Here is a 16302-nt window from a genome sequence, read left to right on the forward strand (position 1 = left end):
GTCCTGCTCCATGGAGTGCGGGTCCTGCTCCTTGGAGTACATGTCCTGCTCCTTGGAGTTCATGTCCTGCTCCTTGGAGTTCATGTCCTGCTCCTTGGAGTGCTGGTCCTGCTCCTTGGAGTGCTGGTCCTGCTCCTTGGAATGCGCGTCCTGCTCCTTGGAGTTCATGTCCTGCTCCTTGGAGCGCGGGTCCTGCTCCTTGGAGTGCTGGGCCTGCTCCTTGGAGTGCTGGTCCTGCTCCTTGGAGTGCGGGTCCTGCTCCTTGGAGTGCGGGTCCTGCTCCTTGGAGTGCGGGTCCTGCTCCTTGGAGTTTATGTCCTGCTCCTTGGAGTGCGGGTCCTGCTCCTTGGAGTGCGGGTCCTGCTCCTTGGAGTGCGGGTCCTGCTCCTTGGAGTGCCCGCCCTGCTCCTTGGAGTACGGGTCCTGCTCCTTGGAGTGCGGGTCCTGCTCCTTGGAGCGCGGGTCCTGCTCCTTGCAGCGCGGGACCTGCTCCTTGGAGTGCGGGTCCTGCTCCTTGGAGTTCATGTCCTGCTCCTTGGAGTACGGGTCCTGCTCCTTGGAGTTCATGTCCTGCTCCTTGGAGTACGGGTCCTGCTCCTTGGAGTGTGGGTCCTGCTCCTTGGAGCGCGGGTCCTGCTCCTTGGAGCGCGGGACCTGCTCCTTGGAGTGCGGGCCCTGCTCCTTGGAGTGCGGGTCCTGCTCCTTGGAGTGCGGGTCCTGCTCCTTGGAGTGCGCGTCATGTTCCTTGTAATGCGCGTCCTGCTCCTTGGAGTGTGGGTCCTGCTCCTTGGAGTGTGGGTCCTGCTCCTTGGAGCGCGGGTCCTGCTCCTTGGAGCGCGCGTCCTGCTCTTTGGAGCGCGGGTCCTGCTCCTTGGAGTTCATGTCCTGCTCCTTGGAGTTCATGTCCTGCTCCTTGGAGTTCATGTCCTGCTCCTTGGAGTACGGGTCCTGCTCCTTGGAGCGCGGGTCCTGCTCCTTGGAGCGCGGGTCCTGCTCCTTGGAGCGCGGGTCCTGCTCCTTGGAGCGCGGGCCCTGCTCCTTGGAGCGCGGGTCCTGCTCCTTGGAGCGCGGGTCCTGCTCCTTGGAGCGCGGGTCCTGCTCCTTGGAGCGCGGGCCCTGCTCCTTGGAGCGCGGGCCCTGCTCCTTGGAGCGCGGGCCCTGCTCCTTGGAGCGCGGGCCCTGCTCCTTGGAGCGCGGGTCCTGCTCCTTGGAGCGCGCGTCCTGCTCTTTGGAGCGCGGGTCCTGCTCCTTGGAGTTCATGTCCTGCTCCTTGGAGTTCATGTCCTGCTCCTTGGAGTAGGGGTCCTGCTCCTTGGAGCACGGGTCCTGCTCCTTGGAGCGCGGGTCCTGCTCCTTGGAGCGCGGGTCCTGCTCCTTGGAGCGCGGGTCCTGCTCCTTGGAGCGCGGGCCCTGCTCCTTGGAGCGCGGGTCCTGTTCCTTGGAGCGCGGGTCCTGCTCCTTGGAGCGCGGGTCCTGCTCCTTGGAGCGCGGGTCCTGCTCCTTGGAGCGCGGGTCCTGCTCCTTGGAGAGCCGGTCCTGCTCCTTGGAGTGCCGGTCCTGCTCCTTGGAGCGCGGGTCCTGCTCCTTGGAGCGAGGGTCCTGCTCCTTGGAGCGCGGGCCCTGCTCCTTGGAGCGCGGGTCCTGCTCCTTGGAGAACGCGTCCTGCTCCTTGGAGTGCGGGTCCTGCTCCTTGGAGTGCGGGTCCTGCTCCTTGGAGTTCATGTCCTGCTCCTTGGAGCGCGGGTCCTGCTCCTTGGAGTTCATGTCCTGCTCCTTGGATGTCCTGCAGATGTCTTGCAACAGTGTTTCTATTGTGGCTGTCACCCTCGCTGTGTTGTTCTGGTTTCCTTGGAGTGTCGGCACTATTCCCTCAGACAGAAGGCAGTAGAACTCCTCCGTCCTGTCTGACATCCCTTCCTGAGGTTTCCCACTCTGCCTTTGGAGCTCCAGCAACTGAGACAGAACCAAGTCCAGAGGCTTGTAATCTGATTGAGGCACAGGAGACCTAATGCCTCTAGCAATCCTCCGAGTACCGGCATTCTGGGATGCCCCTGCCTCCACCTGCTGTGGATCAGAGGGAGTGAGGCGCTCACTAGATTGTGACCCCAAGGTGTCTGATATTAAGTCCCCGAGATGTCTGTCTCTACGTTTGTGGAGGGTGTGGGTCAGAGCTGTGATGCCTTGTCTATCTCCACTTCCAGAAGTTGTCCATGATGGTCTTGGAGGTGGTCTCTTGGACCTTGCTGTTGGAGGCCTCGGGTTGTTCCCCTGATGTGCCTGCAAGAGAAGGGAGATGTCATTAGTGCATGGTAGGGGCCCTCGGATAGTGGACGTATGATTTGCGTTAGTTTGGTGTGACTGATGATGGTGTTCTGGCCCCTCACCTGGTTTATTGGTGTCCAACTCACCTTCATGCAAGTTCCTCCCCAGCCCGCTGGAGGGCTCGCTTCAAAATTAAAGAGCACTTTAAACTCAGGCATTCTTCTGGGATCTCTCCCACTTATTGTGAGAAAACCTACTCTGCATGTAGTCAGATGGAGAGAGTATAAGCAGGAGTGTGTCAGGGCAGAGAGAAACAAAGACATTAGAATCAAAGAATTTACAGTGCAGAAGGAGGCCATTCGGCCCATCGAGTCTGCACTGGCCCTTGGAAAGAGCACCCTACATAGGCCCACCCCCCCCCCCCCCCCCCCACCCTATCCCCTTAACCCAGTAACCCCACCCAACCCAACCTTTTTGGTCACTCAGGGTAATTTATCATGGCCAATCCACCTAACCTGTACATCTTTGGACTGTGGGAGGAAACTGGAGCACCCGGAGGAAACCCACGCAGACACGGGGAGAACGTGCAGACTCTGCACAGACAGTGACCCAAGCCGGAATCGAACCTGGGACCCTGGAGATGTGAAGCTGTGCTAACCACTGTGCTACCGTGCCGCCCACGGAGCAGGAGTTGGCCATTTGGCCCTTCAAACCTACTCCACCAATCAATGTGATCATGGCTGATCCTCGATTTCAATGCCAAATTACCACTCTTTTCCCCCCCATATCCTTTGATACCATTAAAATCTTTTCAAAAAACTATCTCTTCCTTGATTATATTCATTGACTTGACCTCCACAACCTGTGGTAGAGAATTCCACAGGTTCATTACCCTTTGAGTGAAGACATTTTTCCTCATCTCAGTATTAAATGGTCTACCCTGTATCCTGAGAGTTTGTCCCCTGGTTCTAGATTCCCCAATCTCACAGTAAGGATGCCTGGCATATGTGGATGGTGAGTGAGCACAGGGAGCGAAGAGGAGATGAGCCATAGGGGAGATGAAGATGTGTGTGGGAGAGCGAGTGGTGGTGTCCCTTGAGCTGGCAGTGAGTGTGAGGGATATGGATGTGTGAGAGTTGAAATTGACATCCTGGCAGAACAGAAGTGATCATTCGTCCTTTTCCGGCACTGGGTGCCTGTTACCTTTTACAGGGGGTTGGTGCTGACCACTGATGCCACCACCTCCCATGCTGGGTTGGTGTCTTTGCTTGCTGGTCTCCTCCCTGTGCATGGGTACACAGCATCACAACGAGTCTCCGCGGCATCTAAAATTCTGGTGAGGGAGCCCTCTGAGAATCTGGGGGGGGGGGTCAGACTTCTTTGCAGCCATCCTCTGCATTGGACCATGAAGAACTTATATGAAGTGCCCCACTGATTGAAATGCTTAATTGATGGTTGGGCAGGTGAATTCAGAGACCGCCTAGGAGAATTTATATTCCCCCTGACTGGCCTCTCAGCGCCAGGGACCTGGATTCAATTCTGGCCTTGGGTGACTGTGTAGAGTTTGCATGTTCTCCCCCTGTCTGCTGGGTTTCCTCCGGGTGCTGTGTTTTCTCCCACAGTCCAAAGATGTGCGGGTTAGGTGGATTGACTGTGATAAATTGCCCCTTGGTGTCCAAAGATGTACAGGTTATGTGGGGTTACAGGGGTAGGGCAGGTGTGTAGGCCTAGGTAGGGTGGTCTTTCAGAGGGTTTGTGCAGACTTGATGGGCCAAATGGCTTCCTTCTGCAGTGTAGCGGTTCCAGGGATTCAATGAAAATATGACGGGCAAACCCACCAGAGGGCTAAACACTGTTTTTCCTGCCGGTATCGCATTCTGCCAAATCCTGAGAAGGTTCCACCCAGGGGCTACGTACAGCAGGCACCTCAGAACGCTGGAGAATTACCACCAGTGCTGCCTCTGCAAGAGCCTGGAAATCCATTAGCAGGAGAGGCACACAACATCAGTGTTTCCACTCAGGTCAACATCCCCAGCATCGAAGCATTGACCACGCTCGACCAGCTCCGCTGGCCAGGCCACATCATCCAGAGGCCTGATTCGAGACTCCCGAAACAAGCAATCTACTTGGAGCATCGACACGGCAAGTGAGCCCGAGGAGGGCAGGAGAAACATTTTAAAGCCTTGTTGAATAAGTGCAACATCCTCACTGGGAATCACAGGCCCAAGACGGCCCAAAGTGGAGGAAAAGCATCTGGGAAGGAGTTGAACACCTCAAGTTTCATCGGCGAGGGCAAGCTGAAGCCAAGTGTTGACAGCGAAAGGAACGAGTGGCAACCCGGGCACTCCACCCACCTGCTTCTCCAACCACCATCTACCCCACCTGTGACAGAGATGGCCGGTCACGCATTGGACTCCTCAGTCACCCAAGAACTAATTTTTAGTGTGGAAGCAAGTCATCCTCGACCCTAAGGGACTGCCTAAAAAGAAGAAGACACAATTGATTTTTGGACTTAAGGAGCGGACATGTGAGGAAAAACTAATTACCCCAGTTGTTTCTTGATAAGTGAAGACTTGCAAAGAAATATAGAAATGTTTAAAACGATGAAAGCTTTGGACTTTGCAGTGTACAGAATTGAAGCTGAAGAGATCATATTTCTAAATTATGGATAACAAGATAATAGGAATTGTAGGGCAAGCTTTTTTCAACAAAAAGAATGGAACAGATTGCTGGCATAGATGGCGGAACTTGAAATCTTGGTGGGTTTCAAGAAGGAACTAAATGGTTCTTGTTAACATATACGATTCAGGGTTCATGGAAATGTAGGAGGGGAATATGAATTAGGTGGATCAAAAGTCTTAGCGTGCCTGAAACTGTTACTAAAATAACATTGTAAATATGGGTGGGGATTCTGAGTTAGCCAGTGCTTTAACCCGTTCCTCTGTTAGTTCACACACAATTGTGCACAGAAAAATTACACCATGCAGATTTCTGTGGAGGATTTTGAATCCTCTTCAAATTACTTTTTCAGGATCTTCCATGCCTGTTAGCATCTCCAGCCAAAATACACAAGCTGTAAAGGATGGATTACTTTACTTCCCTCATTTCTTGCATGGAAACATCAAGTTTTGTCCCCTCCTATGATGGCACAGATGGGATTAAGAGCTGAGCTTGTATTAAGAGTAGCAAGCTTTCAACCCCCATTCCAGTCATAAGACTTGGGAAAGTGGGCAGCATAATCATGACCCCTCCCACCCGGCTTACTCGTTCTTCCAACATCTTCCATCGGGCAGGAGATACAAAAGTCTGAGAACACGCACTAACAGATTCAAAAACCGCTTCTCCCCCGCTGTTACCAGACTCCTAAACGACCCTCTTATGGACTGATTTGATTAATACTACACTCCATATGCTTCACACGATGCCCGTGTCTATGTATTTACATTGTGTATTTTATGTTTGCCCTATTGTGTATTTTTTTTTCATGTACGGAATGATCTCTCTGAGCTGCACACAGAACAATACTTTTCACTGTACCTCGATACACGTGACAATAAACAAATCCAACATCTACATACAGAAACTGCATTTCTGAAAATTACTGGGCTGTGAACATTTTTAGCCTTGGTTTGACTGTTTCAGTTCAACTAAATTGAGTTTAACATGTTTCTCCCGCATGAGTAGTGAATGAAGCCTTCACCTGTACTTTATCATTTTCAGATACATTTTACAGCATTGGTGACGCATGGGGGAAAGGGGAGGATCATTGCCAGTTTGTTGATTCTTTCATGGAAGGAAGGACAGGAACGCACACATACCCGGAATCCCTGAATATCATCCCAGGTAATCGGAGAATGCTCTAAATTACAATGATCTGGGGTGTAGTGATATCCAGATGCGATGGTGGCCGAAATGGTAGAATGTTTAACTCTCGGGTCCGTTTGTCTCCAACAGTTAACCTGTGATTTTGCCCCATTATTTTAAATGTTTTTATTAGTTACCCCTCACTGGGTGACATTAGTATAAATAATTGTTACAACTTATGAGGATGTTTAAACGTTGTATTGCTGTGTTTCTTAGAATACTTAATGGTTGTTAGATATAATTTGCATTAGAATAGAATTTATATGTTTATGTTTCATCCCTGCTCTTCATGCATGATAGACATTCATCTTTGCTAGCTGAGTCCTCTCTGCTGGGTGACCAACCCTGCAGAGTGGCAGTAGATATTGCAGTGTTAATATAAGCGCAGTGGGACATTAATAAAGATTAGTATTATTAGATCTGGTCTGACCCCAGAAAGATGATGGGCTGGGTAACATGGTGTTTAGTTGATGATCTGGAATGGTTTACATATAAATTTAGCGATCATCATCAATCTTTGCCTTTGAAGTTGCCCAAGTTTTTAGATGGCCAGAGTCAAAAATGGAAAAGCTTCAATGGCAGAGTCAAAGTAATGGTAAACAATGATGAGTTTGGTGGCGAATTTAAGATGAAACTGGGTGGAACCAAACCAAACTCATTTCAGTCAGGTCTCAACACCTCAGTTAAGTTTTTCGAACTCTAAAGACATTTAAGTAAAAACAACGTGCTGAAAATACTCTGCAGGTCAGGCAATAACTGCGGAGGGAGAAACAGAATGAATATGTTCAAGTCAATGACCTTTCATCAGAGCAGGAAACAGTTAAAAATGTCCTAGCTTTTATGCAAGTGAAATGGGAGAGATTGGAAAAAGAACAGAGGTTAATGTGATAGAGTAAAAGACAGAAGAGATTAAATGACAAAACAGTTGGTCATAGGAAGTGGTAATTTTTTTAAAAGTGAAACAACGGTTTAGAGGAGGTGTGAAAGGCAGAATGATAAACGGCTGGTGCCCTAAAGCAAAACAAAGAGGTAAAGTGGACCAAGACCAACATATGCAAAGAAAAGAAAACAAAATGGGGGCAGAGATTAAGGTTTGAAATTTTTGAACTTATTGTTGAGTCCAGAAGGCTGTAAGGTACCTAGTTGAAAGGTTAGGTATTGTTCATTGAAGAACTGCAGGGGGCTGAAGACCGAGAGGTCAGCGTGAGATCAAGTTAGAGATGCAATACATGCCCTTTTACCTCTTTTCTCCTCCATGCCCAAGGCCCTGGCCACTCCTTCCAGATGAAACAGAGCATTACATGTAGTTCTATCAATTTGATACACTGTCTTTGCCACTCACAATATAGGCTGCTCTCCACTGGGGAGACAACATACAGTTTGGGTAAATGCTCTGGGGAACACCTCCACTTAGTCCACAAGAATGACCCTGAGCTGAGCTTCCAGTGGTCTACATTTGAAATCTCCATCTTGCTCTCACTCTGACATGCGTGTCCTCTGCTTACTGCGCTGTCCCAATGAAGTTCAACATAAGCTTGAGAAACAGTGCCTCGTCTACAATTAAATATTTTACACCTTTCTGGACTCAATATTGAGTTCAACAATTTTGGACCGTAATTTCTGCCCCATTTAGTTTGCGTAATTTCTTCGCATAAGTCGGCCTTACTGTTGTTTTCTCTTGTTTTTGCTTTTGGGCTGTAACAGTTCATTTTGCCACACAAAGCTCCATATATTGTTCCTGTTATGGACCTGGGAATATATTCTTGCTGGTTTGCATCACATGATGTGTAGTGACATCAGCAGAGTGTTTGTACGGGCTTTGGATAGATCGCCGTCTTGATTGTATGAACAACACCCTTAATAAACCTCTCATGGTGTTTTGCAAGAATCCAGAGTGTGGGCTCCCCCATACCTTTTTCTCTTTGCGGGAACATATATATAACAGGAGAGAAAACTGGCGACAAGGATTGAGGCATAAAAAGGAAAGAAGATATTTGTCAACTAATTGTGAGACTGCATCGGGAGCAACAGAAGAGTCTCAGGACCGGACTCGCACGCGCACGCACACACACATGTTAAGCGAAGTACTGCCACCAAATGTAAAGGTTTTAAGCAGAAACTGTGAGTAAGAAGACCGGTAGTTGGGAAGACTTGTTTGCCTAGAAATGAATGTGGCCTGGGCTGGAAGGAACACGCATGTGGCAAAGCTATACAGCCTGCGGGGAATGGGGATTTTGAAGTCTGCCGACTCTGCACAGGCCACTGCAGATAAGTCGAAATACGCGGGCAAGAAGGAACAAAAATGCCTGGTTGCTTGTACACTGGATTGTTTGTACCATATTTCCCAAACCAGTCCGAAGGGAGGAAGTATAGACCCTAGGAGACAGGATCCAAAAGTGGTGGAAGAAACGGACACCAAGGATAGGTTTGATGAAGGTAATGGAACCAGCAAAACCAGGAGACAAGTCCCTCTGTGAATTAATGAAAATCTTTGAGACCATTTCTCTCCTAAACCATTATTGATTGCAAGAAAGTTTGATTCCACTGCCGTAGTCAGAAAGAAGGTGGAAGCATTTTACAGTTGTAACATCTTTAAGAAGATTAGCTAGATGTTGTGAATTTGGTGCAATACTTGCTGATACTCTTCAAGCCAGGTTGGTTTGTGGGGAACAAAATGAAGCTATTCAGAGGAAGTTGCTCACAATGAATGATTTAAAACTCTAAAAGCTGCTGTGGATGTTGCCACATCCAGGGAGCTTGCTACGAGACAAGTTTCACAGATAGGGGCTGGAGTGAAGATGCACAAAATGGATACCTCAAGGAACAGGGCTGCAAAGGTGCAATCATGTCAGTATTGCACACAGGTCGCACTCAGTCCGGGGATGCTGTAAGACTTCAAATACATGCAAGAACTATGGCAAAAAGGGCCAAAATGCCAAGGCCATTGGGCTCATAAAACATCTCCTACACCAAGAAGGTACAAGAAGAACAACAGAAGTAAACAATCTAGTCGTGTCTACAAATTAGTGGATGAAGCTCAAGTTCACTCAAAAGACAGTGAAACTGAGCTACAGCAAGAACTAATGGTAGGTGTTTTTTTACTGCAGGGCATTAATGTTTTTGGACATATCCAAAACTTGAAGGTCATGAAATTTAAGTGGAAGTGGATATGGGCGCAGCAGTAGCACTATGCCCGAGATAATTTATCATCAAAAGCTGAAGCATCTTCCATTAAAACTGTCAAATGTGATCCTAAGGATGTACTCTAATGAGATTGTACCATTAAAAGTATGGTGAAAGTAGAAGCAAATGGGCGGATAGGGAAGTTGCTTCTTCACATTAACCGTGGGAACTTTCCTGCTCTATATGGCGGAGCATAGTTGGCTAAGTTTAGGCTTAACTGAAAACAGTCAATTAATTAATGGATTCGAAGAGCAATTTGCAACGACTTCTGAAGAAGTGGGAGAAGGTGTTTGAAGATTCACTATGACCGGAGTTGAGCTACATCTCAAAATCAAGCCAGACAGCACACCCAAATGCCTCAAAGCTCAAACCATACCATATACCGCCAAGCCTAAAGTTGAAGAAGAACTAGAAAGATTAGTAAAGACAGGAGTCATTGAACCTGTTGCTACAAGTGATTGGGCAACACCAATCATTCCTGTATTAAAACAGGATGGCTCAGTGAAAATTTGTGGAGATTTAAAAACTGCTATTAACCCAGTTTTATCCGTAGATCATTATCCACTGCTGCTGATTTAAGACTTGTTTGCTGGAGTTTCTGGATGGCAGAAATTCAGTAAAATTGATCATCAAGGCGTATCTGCAGATAAATGTAGTTGTCGAATCACAGCCACTACTACTCTCCATCATAACACACAAAGGTCTGTTTTGTTATAGAAGACTGCCTTTTGGAATAGCATCTGCGCCTGCTCTTTTTCAAAGATCCTTGGATCAAACTCTAAATGGGTTGAATGGAGTGCAGTGTTATTTAGATGACATACTCATCACAATTCAAGTGAGCTGGAACACTTGGGGAAATTAGAAGCTACCCTGAAGTTACAGAGTGACAACCTGAGAGTTATTGTTTTTAAATCATTTTCAGTGTAAGAAGGTCCCATCATTACCTTTATGGGCATCATTTTATTCCTTAATGGATCATTGCCCTTTGACCACAGTCTTTGGGCCGTAGAAAGGTATACCTTCTTTGGCAGCTGTAGATTGCAAAAATGGTCATTGATATTGTTGGCACTCATTTTGAATATCCAGTATCACATGTCCAAGCAGCATGCAAATGCTGATGTTTGATCATGATTGCCGTTGCAAGTCTTTGACCAACTGCATGAGGTACATCCTGGTGCGGTGAGAATGAAGGAGTTAGTACGAAGTTACTTTTGGTGGCCAGGGTTAGATAATCAAATTGAAGAAAAAGTTGGGCAAATCCAATCTTGTGCAAAATTAAGGAACACTCCACCATGACATCCATGGGAATGGCTGACTCAGCAGAGAATACACATTGATTATGCTGGTCGCCTGGTGAGGCACGTGTTCTCAGTGATTGTGGACGCACACTCAAAATGGTCAGAAATTGCGATAACGAAATCAACGATGACCGAACAGACCTTGGAAAAACTAGAGGAAACATATGCAAGATTTGGAACACCGGAGCAGATTGTCAGTGATAATGGTACGCCGTTTACTTCAAAGGAGTTTGAGGACAACTTGAAAAGGAACGGTATTCACCATATCAAGTCAGCTCCATATCATCATGCTACTAATGGATTGGCTCAATGTTTTGTGCCATCATTAAAGCATCGAAGTACCAGGGGACATTATCAAGAAGGGTAAACAAATTTCTAATATCTTATCGGAACAATGTACATGCTACCAAGCAATGTTTAACGGCAATGCTGTTGTTTAAGAGGAAACTACGAACAGTTTAACCTGATAACTCCACTTGATACTTCAGAGATTGTCAAACCACACCAGAAAGCACAAGTTGCTAGGAGGGAGAAAATCTCTAAAAAGCGAGTATTCAACCAGAGAGGGAGAGTGTTACCTAGGAGATGCACCACCAATGAGAAATAGGTACCAGCTACGATCCTAGCAAAGACAGGTCCAATATCATATAGCGTACAGATGGATGATGAAAGAGTTTGGTGAATTCATGCTGATCAGTTATTTCACAAAGTGAATTTTCAGAAATATCTTAAAAGGTTCTACCGTTCCAAGATCTGGACAACTCTCTTCTGTAATGGAGACCAGAGACAGTGACGAGTTCAGATTCTGTTTCCGAGGACTTGTCAATGCCTATACCGACAGATACTGAAATAACTACTCAAGAAGTATCAGCTACAGAAAGGAACGAGGACACTTCTGTAGTCGAATTCAAGAAAGCCAAATTCTATCAAAAAGGAATGGATGTTCACCACAGAGAATGTCTTATTGAATTGTATAGATGTATATCAGTTCATCTGTTGTATAACTGTTAACTGTTGTTGTTGCACTATTGAAGTAAAGAGGGCGGGATGTTATTTATCTGGGAATCCATTCTTGCTGGTCTTGCGTGATGTATAGTGATATCAGCAGAGTGTGTGCGTGGACTTTAAGCAGACCACCACCTTGACTGTATGAGCAACACCCTTAATAAACCTGCCATCGTGGTTTATAAGATTCCAGCGTGTGGATATCTCCATGCCTTTTCTCTTTGCGGCAACAAAGAAATATAACAGTTTATTTCTTCATTACATGACCAGCTCTTTTGTCATTTCATCTTTCTGGTCCTCAATCTTATAATGGCCTTCCATTTGTGCTTTTTCCACCCTCTCCTATTTCACCAAATCAATAATGTTCAAAATGCTCAGCAAGCCAGACAGCTTTTGCGGAGAGAAAAATTGAGTTGACGGCCAGGGTTCTCTGTTGCGAGGAGTGAGAATTTGGCACTCAGCCAAAACTCCCATTCATTGCAACGGAGCCGGAGAATCCCGCAGCAGTGAACAGATGGAGAATCCTGCCCAACATGTCAGGTTTGTATGACCTTTGTTCAGAACCTATCACTTGCCAGACATGCTAACTCTGTTTTTCTCTCACCGATGTTGCCAAACCGTCAGAGCATTTTCAGCACTTTTCGTTTTTATTCCTGGTTTCAAGTAGCTGTCGTATCTTGCTTTTGTAAAGAATTAAGACTTCGATTTGATTGTTTTTTTTCTGGTCTAGTACTGACTTTGTTCAATAACTGATCCTCGATATGAATTTTTTTAGGTTATTATCGAAGTTATCGCCAGGAGCCAGTGACATTTGGACTCATTGGTGGATTTGGGAGGTTTGGTGGGACTTCCAATTACTACGTGGGTTGGTATGAATGTGGAGTACCTATTCCTGGAAAATGGTAACAAAATGAATCCTTTGAGATTGCTTGTGGAAGATTTAACAACTCGACTTGCATTTAAGTGAATTGACAGAGTACTGAGAGAACTCCTTGCTATAGAATATTGGACAATGTGTCGAATAAGCAAGATGATTTTCACGCAATTTCAACTACTGCTTCTACTACAGTCTTACTGGAATATACAGCATATCCTTTTAATATCTATAAATGGAGGACGAGGGCTTAAAATAAACATGCCTTATATCATTGCCCTCACTTCTGGTGGCTCCATTTGCGACCTGTAGGTAAGGAATCGAGTTAACAAATAAATGCTCTGCTGACATGAGGCAAAACAAAGCCCTCCAGAAGTTCCACCTGAGCATTAGAGCAGCCTCCATGAACTAAGCTCATGCATTTCTCAAGAAAAACCTCTGACAGAGCATTGTACTGAAAGATTTTGTTACAGAATGTTGAGCTGTTAGACAAAATTCAAATAGTGCTTTATAAAATATTCTCATTTAACAATTGCCACAGTTGAACTTCCTTTTCAATGTTTCCACTGCTAGAATCCACTTCAGTAGCTGCTGTCCTTCTATTAATCAACATGGTATGTGATCTCTTCTCATCATTAGGATTAGATGTGAATATTGACATATTTCCAGTTTTAAAATGGCAAATCTCAGGCAAATCGAGCTCTGCTTTATCTTCCCTGCAATGCTGGATTGTGAACGTGCAGTCATCCACGTTCTATTTTCTCCCTCTGTGTACCCAAACGGTGCCGGAATGTGGCGACGAGGGGATTTTCACAGTAACTTCATTGCAGTGTTAATGTAAGCCTACTTGTGACACTAATAAAGATTATTATTATGAACTGTACATTTTTCGAAGACCGACCGTAGACTATATTGCATTGTGACCCTACACTGAACACAACACTGAAGATCCGTGTCCAAATCCATCATTGGCCAGATACGAACATTGGGATTTGACATTCCATCACTTCCTTTCACCAATATTTTCAGTCCACAGTCTGAAATTGAAACCCGTTTCCACATGCCAATCTTGTTAAGCTGCTTATGTGGTGCTAATTTCTATTTAACATTTTCCAGCTAACTCAAAAAGTATTTTCAAAGTGTATTTTTCACATCTGTGAAAGTCCATTATGTTGGAAAGAATTCAAAAAATACAAATTGTTTTGTGAAAACTGAATGTTCTGGATAGATTGGGCTTGATTTTGAAACTACTGCAGCAGAGTAAAGGGAGTTTTACTTGATACATTCCTGCACAATTTCCTTGCTGCATTTGTTTTAGTGCTTGCGCAGTATTTTAAGGCACCGTTTTTTTGCGCAGGCGCGATGAATTTATGGTGTTTTGAAACAGCACCAAACAAAACAATGTTGTGAAGTCGTATCACGCGTAACTCCTTGCATGTTAATCCATTGCGCTGGCGCAAAAAACAAATCAATATTTGAGAATGAATTTGCTAATTGCAGTTTCCAGCAAGTAGCCACACTCAATGGGGGTGCAGTCAATGATAAAGCTACAGCACATGTAGCACCAGTTCTCCCATTTACACTTTAAAATATGGCTTCTCACTGGGAGCTTGGATCAGGGAATTTCACCTCATGATCTGATGTGCCTTTTATTGAATGTTATTTTGATTAAATATACAAAGTAAACCCCTTAAAAAAATATAAATCTTTTTTTTTATATATTGTGTATTCTATAGTAAAAAGGGCTGTTTAGAGAGCATATTTAAATGGAATTTGGGAATTTCAAACGCATGCTTTTCTGCTTTTCCAACTTGTAAATCTTGTGGCTTTGTATACAGAACCACACATTTAACCAACAATTGTGTCAGTCTGTTGTTACCTCTAGCACCTGTAAAAAATCTGTACTTTAAAAATGAGATCAGCTGAAAATAATGGTTTGCATGTTTTGGCAAAGGACGAATGTTTCCACTGTAAACTGCACTAAATCAATGAATTTGTGCAAATTAATTGTGTGCAGTCTTTGGGTTTAATAGGCAGCCTATGTCTGGTATCAGAAATGTATCTTGTGCTTTTGGCTCTAATTGTTGAATTGATATCACACTATTTAAACTTGTTTTGCATCACAACACTTTGTGCGTCAAGCTTGTCTTTCATTTGATCCACAACACTCAGCAGCATTTTTAACTCTAAGGCCTGGGTCTTAACTTACTTGACCTGCAGGCGCAGGGTTTCAGAAAGGCCTGAAAACTCTGGAGTTTAAACTCCACAGGAATTGGATGACATCATCGGTCAGTTCCCCACCTGAACATCAGCCTTATTGGGCTTTGCTTCCAGTTGGAGTGGAAACTGGTCAGTGATCAGGACCAGGTAGGTCTGTGCCAAAGTTGTTGGTGTCGTGGTTAGGGATGGTGAAGGGGAATTGATCCCAGCGGGTGTGGAGAGGGTGGATGATAACAGGGTGAGGATTGCGAATGGTCAAATCTCCTGAGGTAGAGTGGGCACCCCACAGGGACTGCTGATCCCAGGGTATTCTGAGAGAGAAAATCAAAAACATGGGGGGATTGACATCTTATTTAAGACTGGTTCTCCCCCCCCCCCCCCCCCCCCCCCCCCCAAGGCAGGGGGAACATCCTTAACATCCATCCTGCATCTACCCTGTGGAACTCTGAGATAATTTTGCATGCTTGAATGAGATAACCTCACATTCTTCTAAGTTCCAGAGAATAAAGGCCCTGTCTATTTAATCTTTGCTCTTCCCTCCATCCCAGGAACTAATTTAGTGAACCTTCTTGCACTCCCTCTCCGGCAAGTACATCTTTCCTTTGGTAAGGAGACAAAACTGCATGCAATGCTCCAGGTATGCTGTCATATAATTGGAGTAAGGCAGCATTACCCCTTTACTTAAATCCTCTTGTATTAAAGGACAATATGCCATTAGCCGTCTTAATTGCTATGCACGATACTCACCGCCTTATGGATGCTCCACAGTGTCCCCAGCCCCTGCTTCAGCACCAAAACCCAGTCTTTCAAGAACTGCAGCTGGAGATACTTTCTGCACACATACTGGCCACAAGCACTGGAAATGTCCTCGGCTTCCCACATGGAACACGAGGGGCACAGCACATCTTTGAGCTCTCCTGCCTTGACTTACTCCTTTAAATCATGATGTGGATATGCTGGCGTTGGACTGGGGTGAGCACAGTAAGAAGTCTTACAACACCAGGTTAAAGTCCAACAGGTTGGTTTCAAACACTAGCTTTCGGAGCACTGCTCCCTCCTCAGGTGAATGATTCACCTGAGGAAGGAGCAGTGCTCCGAAAGCTAGTGAATGGAAACAAACCCGTTGGACTTTAACCTGGTGTTGTAAGACTTCTTACTGTCCTTTAAATCAGAAAGATGATTTACTGAAAGCTGACATGCAAGTACAGCAGAACTGCCGACTCACGACTGTCTTTTGACTTTCTGTGCATGCACAGGCCTGGGAAGGGATGCACATGTGCACTTTGGCATTTTTTCGTTCTACAGGTCCTTGGCAGGCCCTCTGTGCCTGCTCATAGGTGAAAAAAGGGGCCGGAAGCCAAGTGGCTTGAGTGTGTAGCTCCCTAGTTAGAAATTGTCCAGGAGAGATGGACAAGGGAGGGAGAAAGGGGCAGGTCCAAGAAATAGCCCAGAGGAAGGGACGAGAGAGAAAGGACAGTGCCAGGTCTCAGTTAGTTAAGAAAAGGAGAAACAGTCTCCAATTAAAGAAAGTGCTGGTGGGAACGGAATTTCAGTGACGTGGGCTCAGTATAAGCCCTGGTAGTCGGAGAGGGCTCA

At 45.8% G+C, this 16302-nt stretch overlaps 1 protein-coding gene across 1 annotated transcript in view; it reads left to right on the top strand.

Moving 5' to 3' along the window:
* fndc1 (fibronectin type III domain containing 1) overlaps positions 1-14614 on the top strand; it is a 342477-nt gene extending 327863 nt beyond the window's left edge. The window contains exons 21-22 of the mRNA XM_072507569.1: positions 5983-6105; positions 12388-14614. Coding sequence (XP_072363670.1) covers positions 5983-6105; positions 12388-12518 — 254 coding nt within the window. The 3' untranslated portion in view covers positions 12519-14614. The remainder of the gene's footprint in view (positions 1-5982; positions 6106-12387) is intronic.
* The last annotated feature ends 1688 nt before the right edge of the window (positions 14615-16302 follow it).

Source organism: Scyliorhinus torazame, chromosome 1 (genome assembly GCF_047496885.1).
Source record: "Scyliorhinus torazame isolate Kashiwa2021f chromosome 1, sScyTor2.1, whole genome shotgun sequence".
Classification (NCBI taxonomy): domain Eukaryota; kingdom Metazoa; phylum Chordata; class Chondrichthyes; order Carcharhiniformes; family Scyliorhinidae; genus Scyliorhinus; species Scyliorhinus torazame.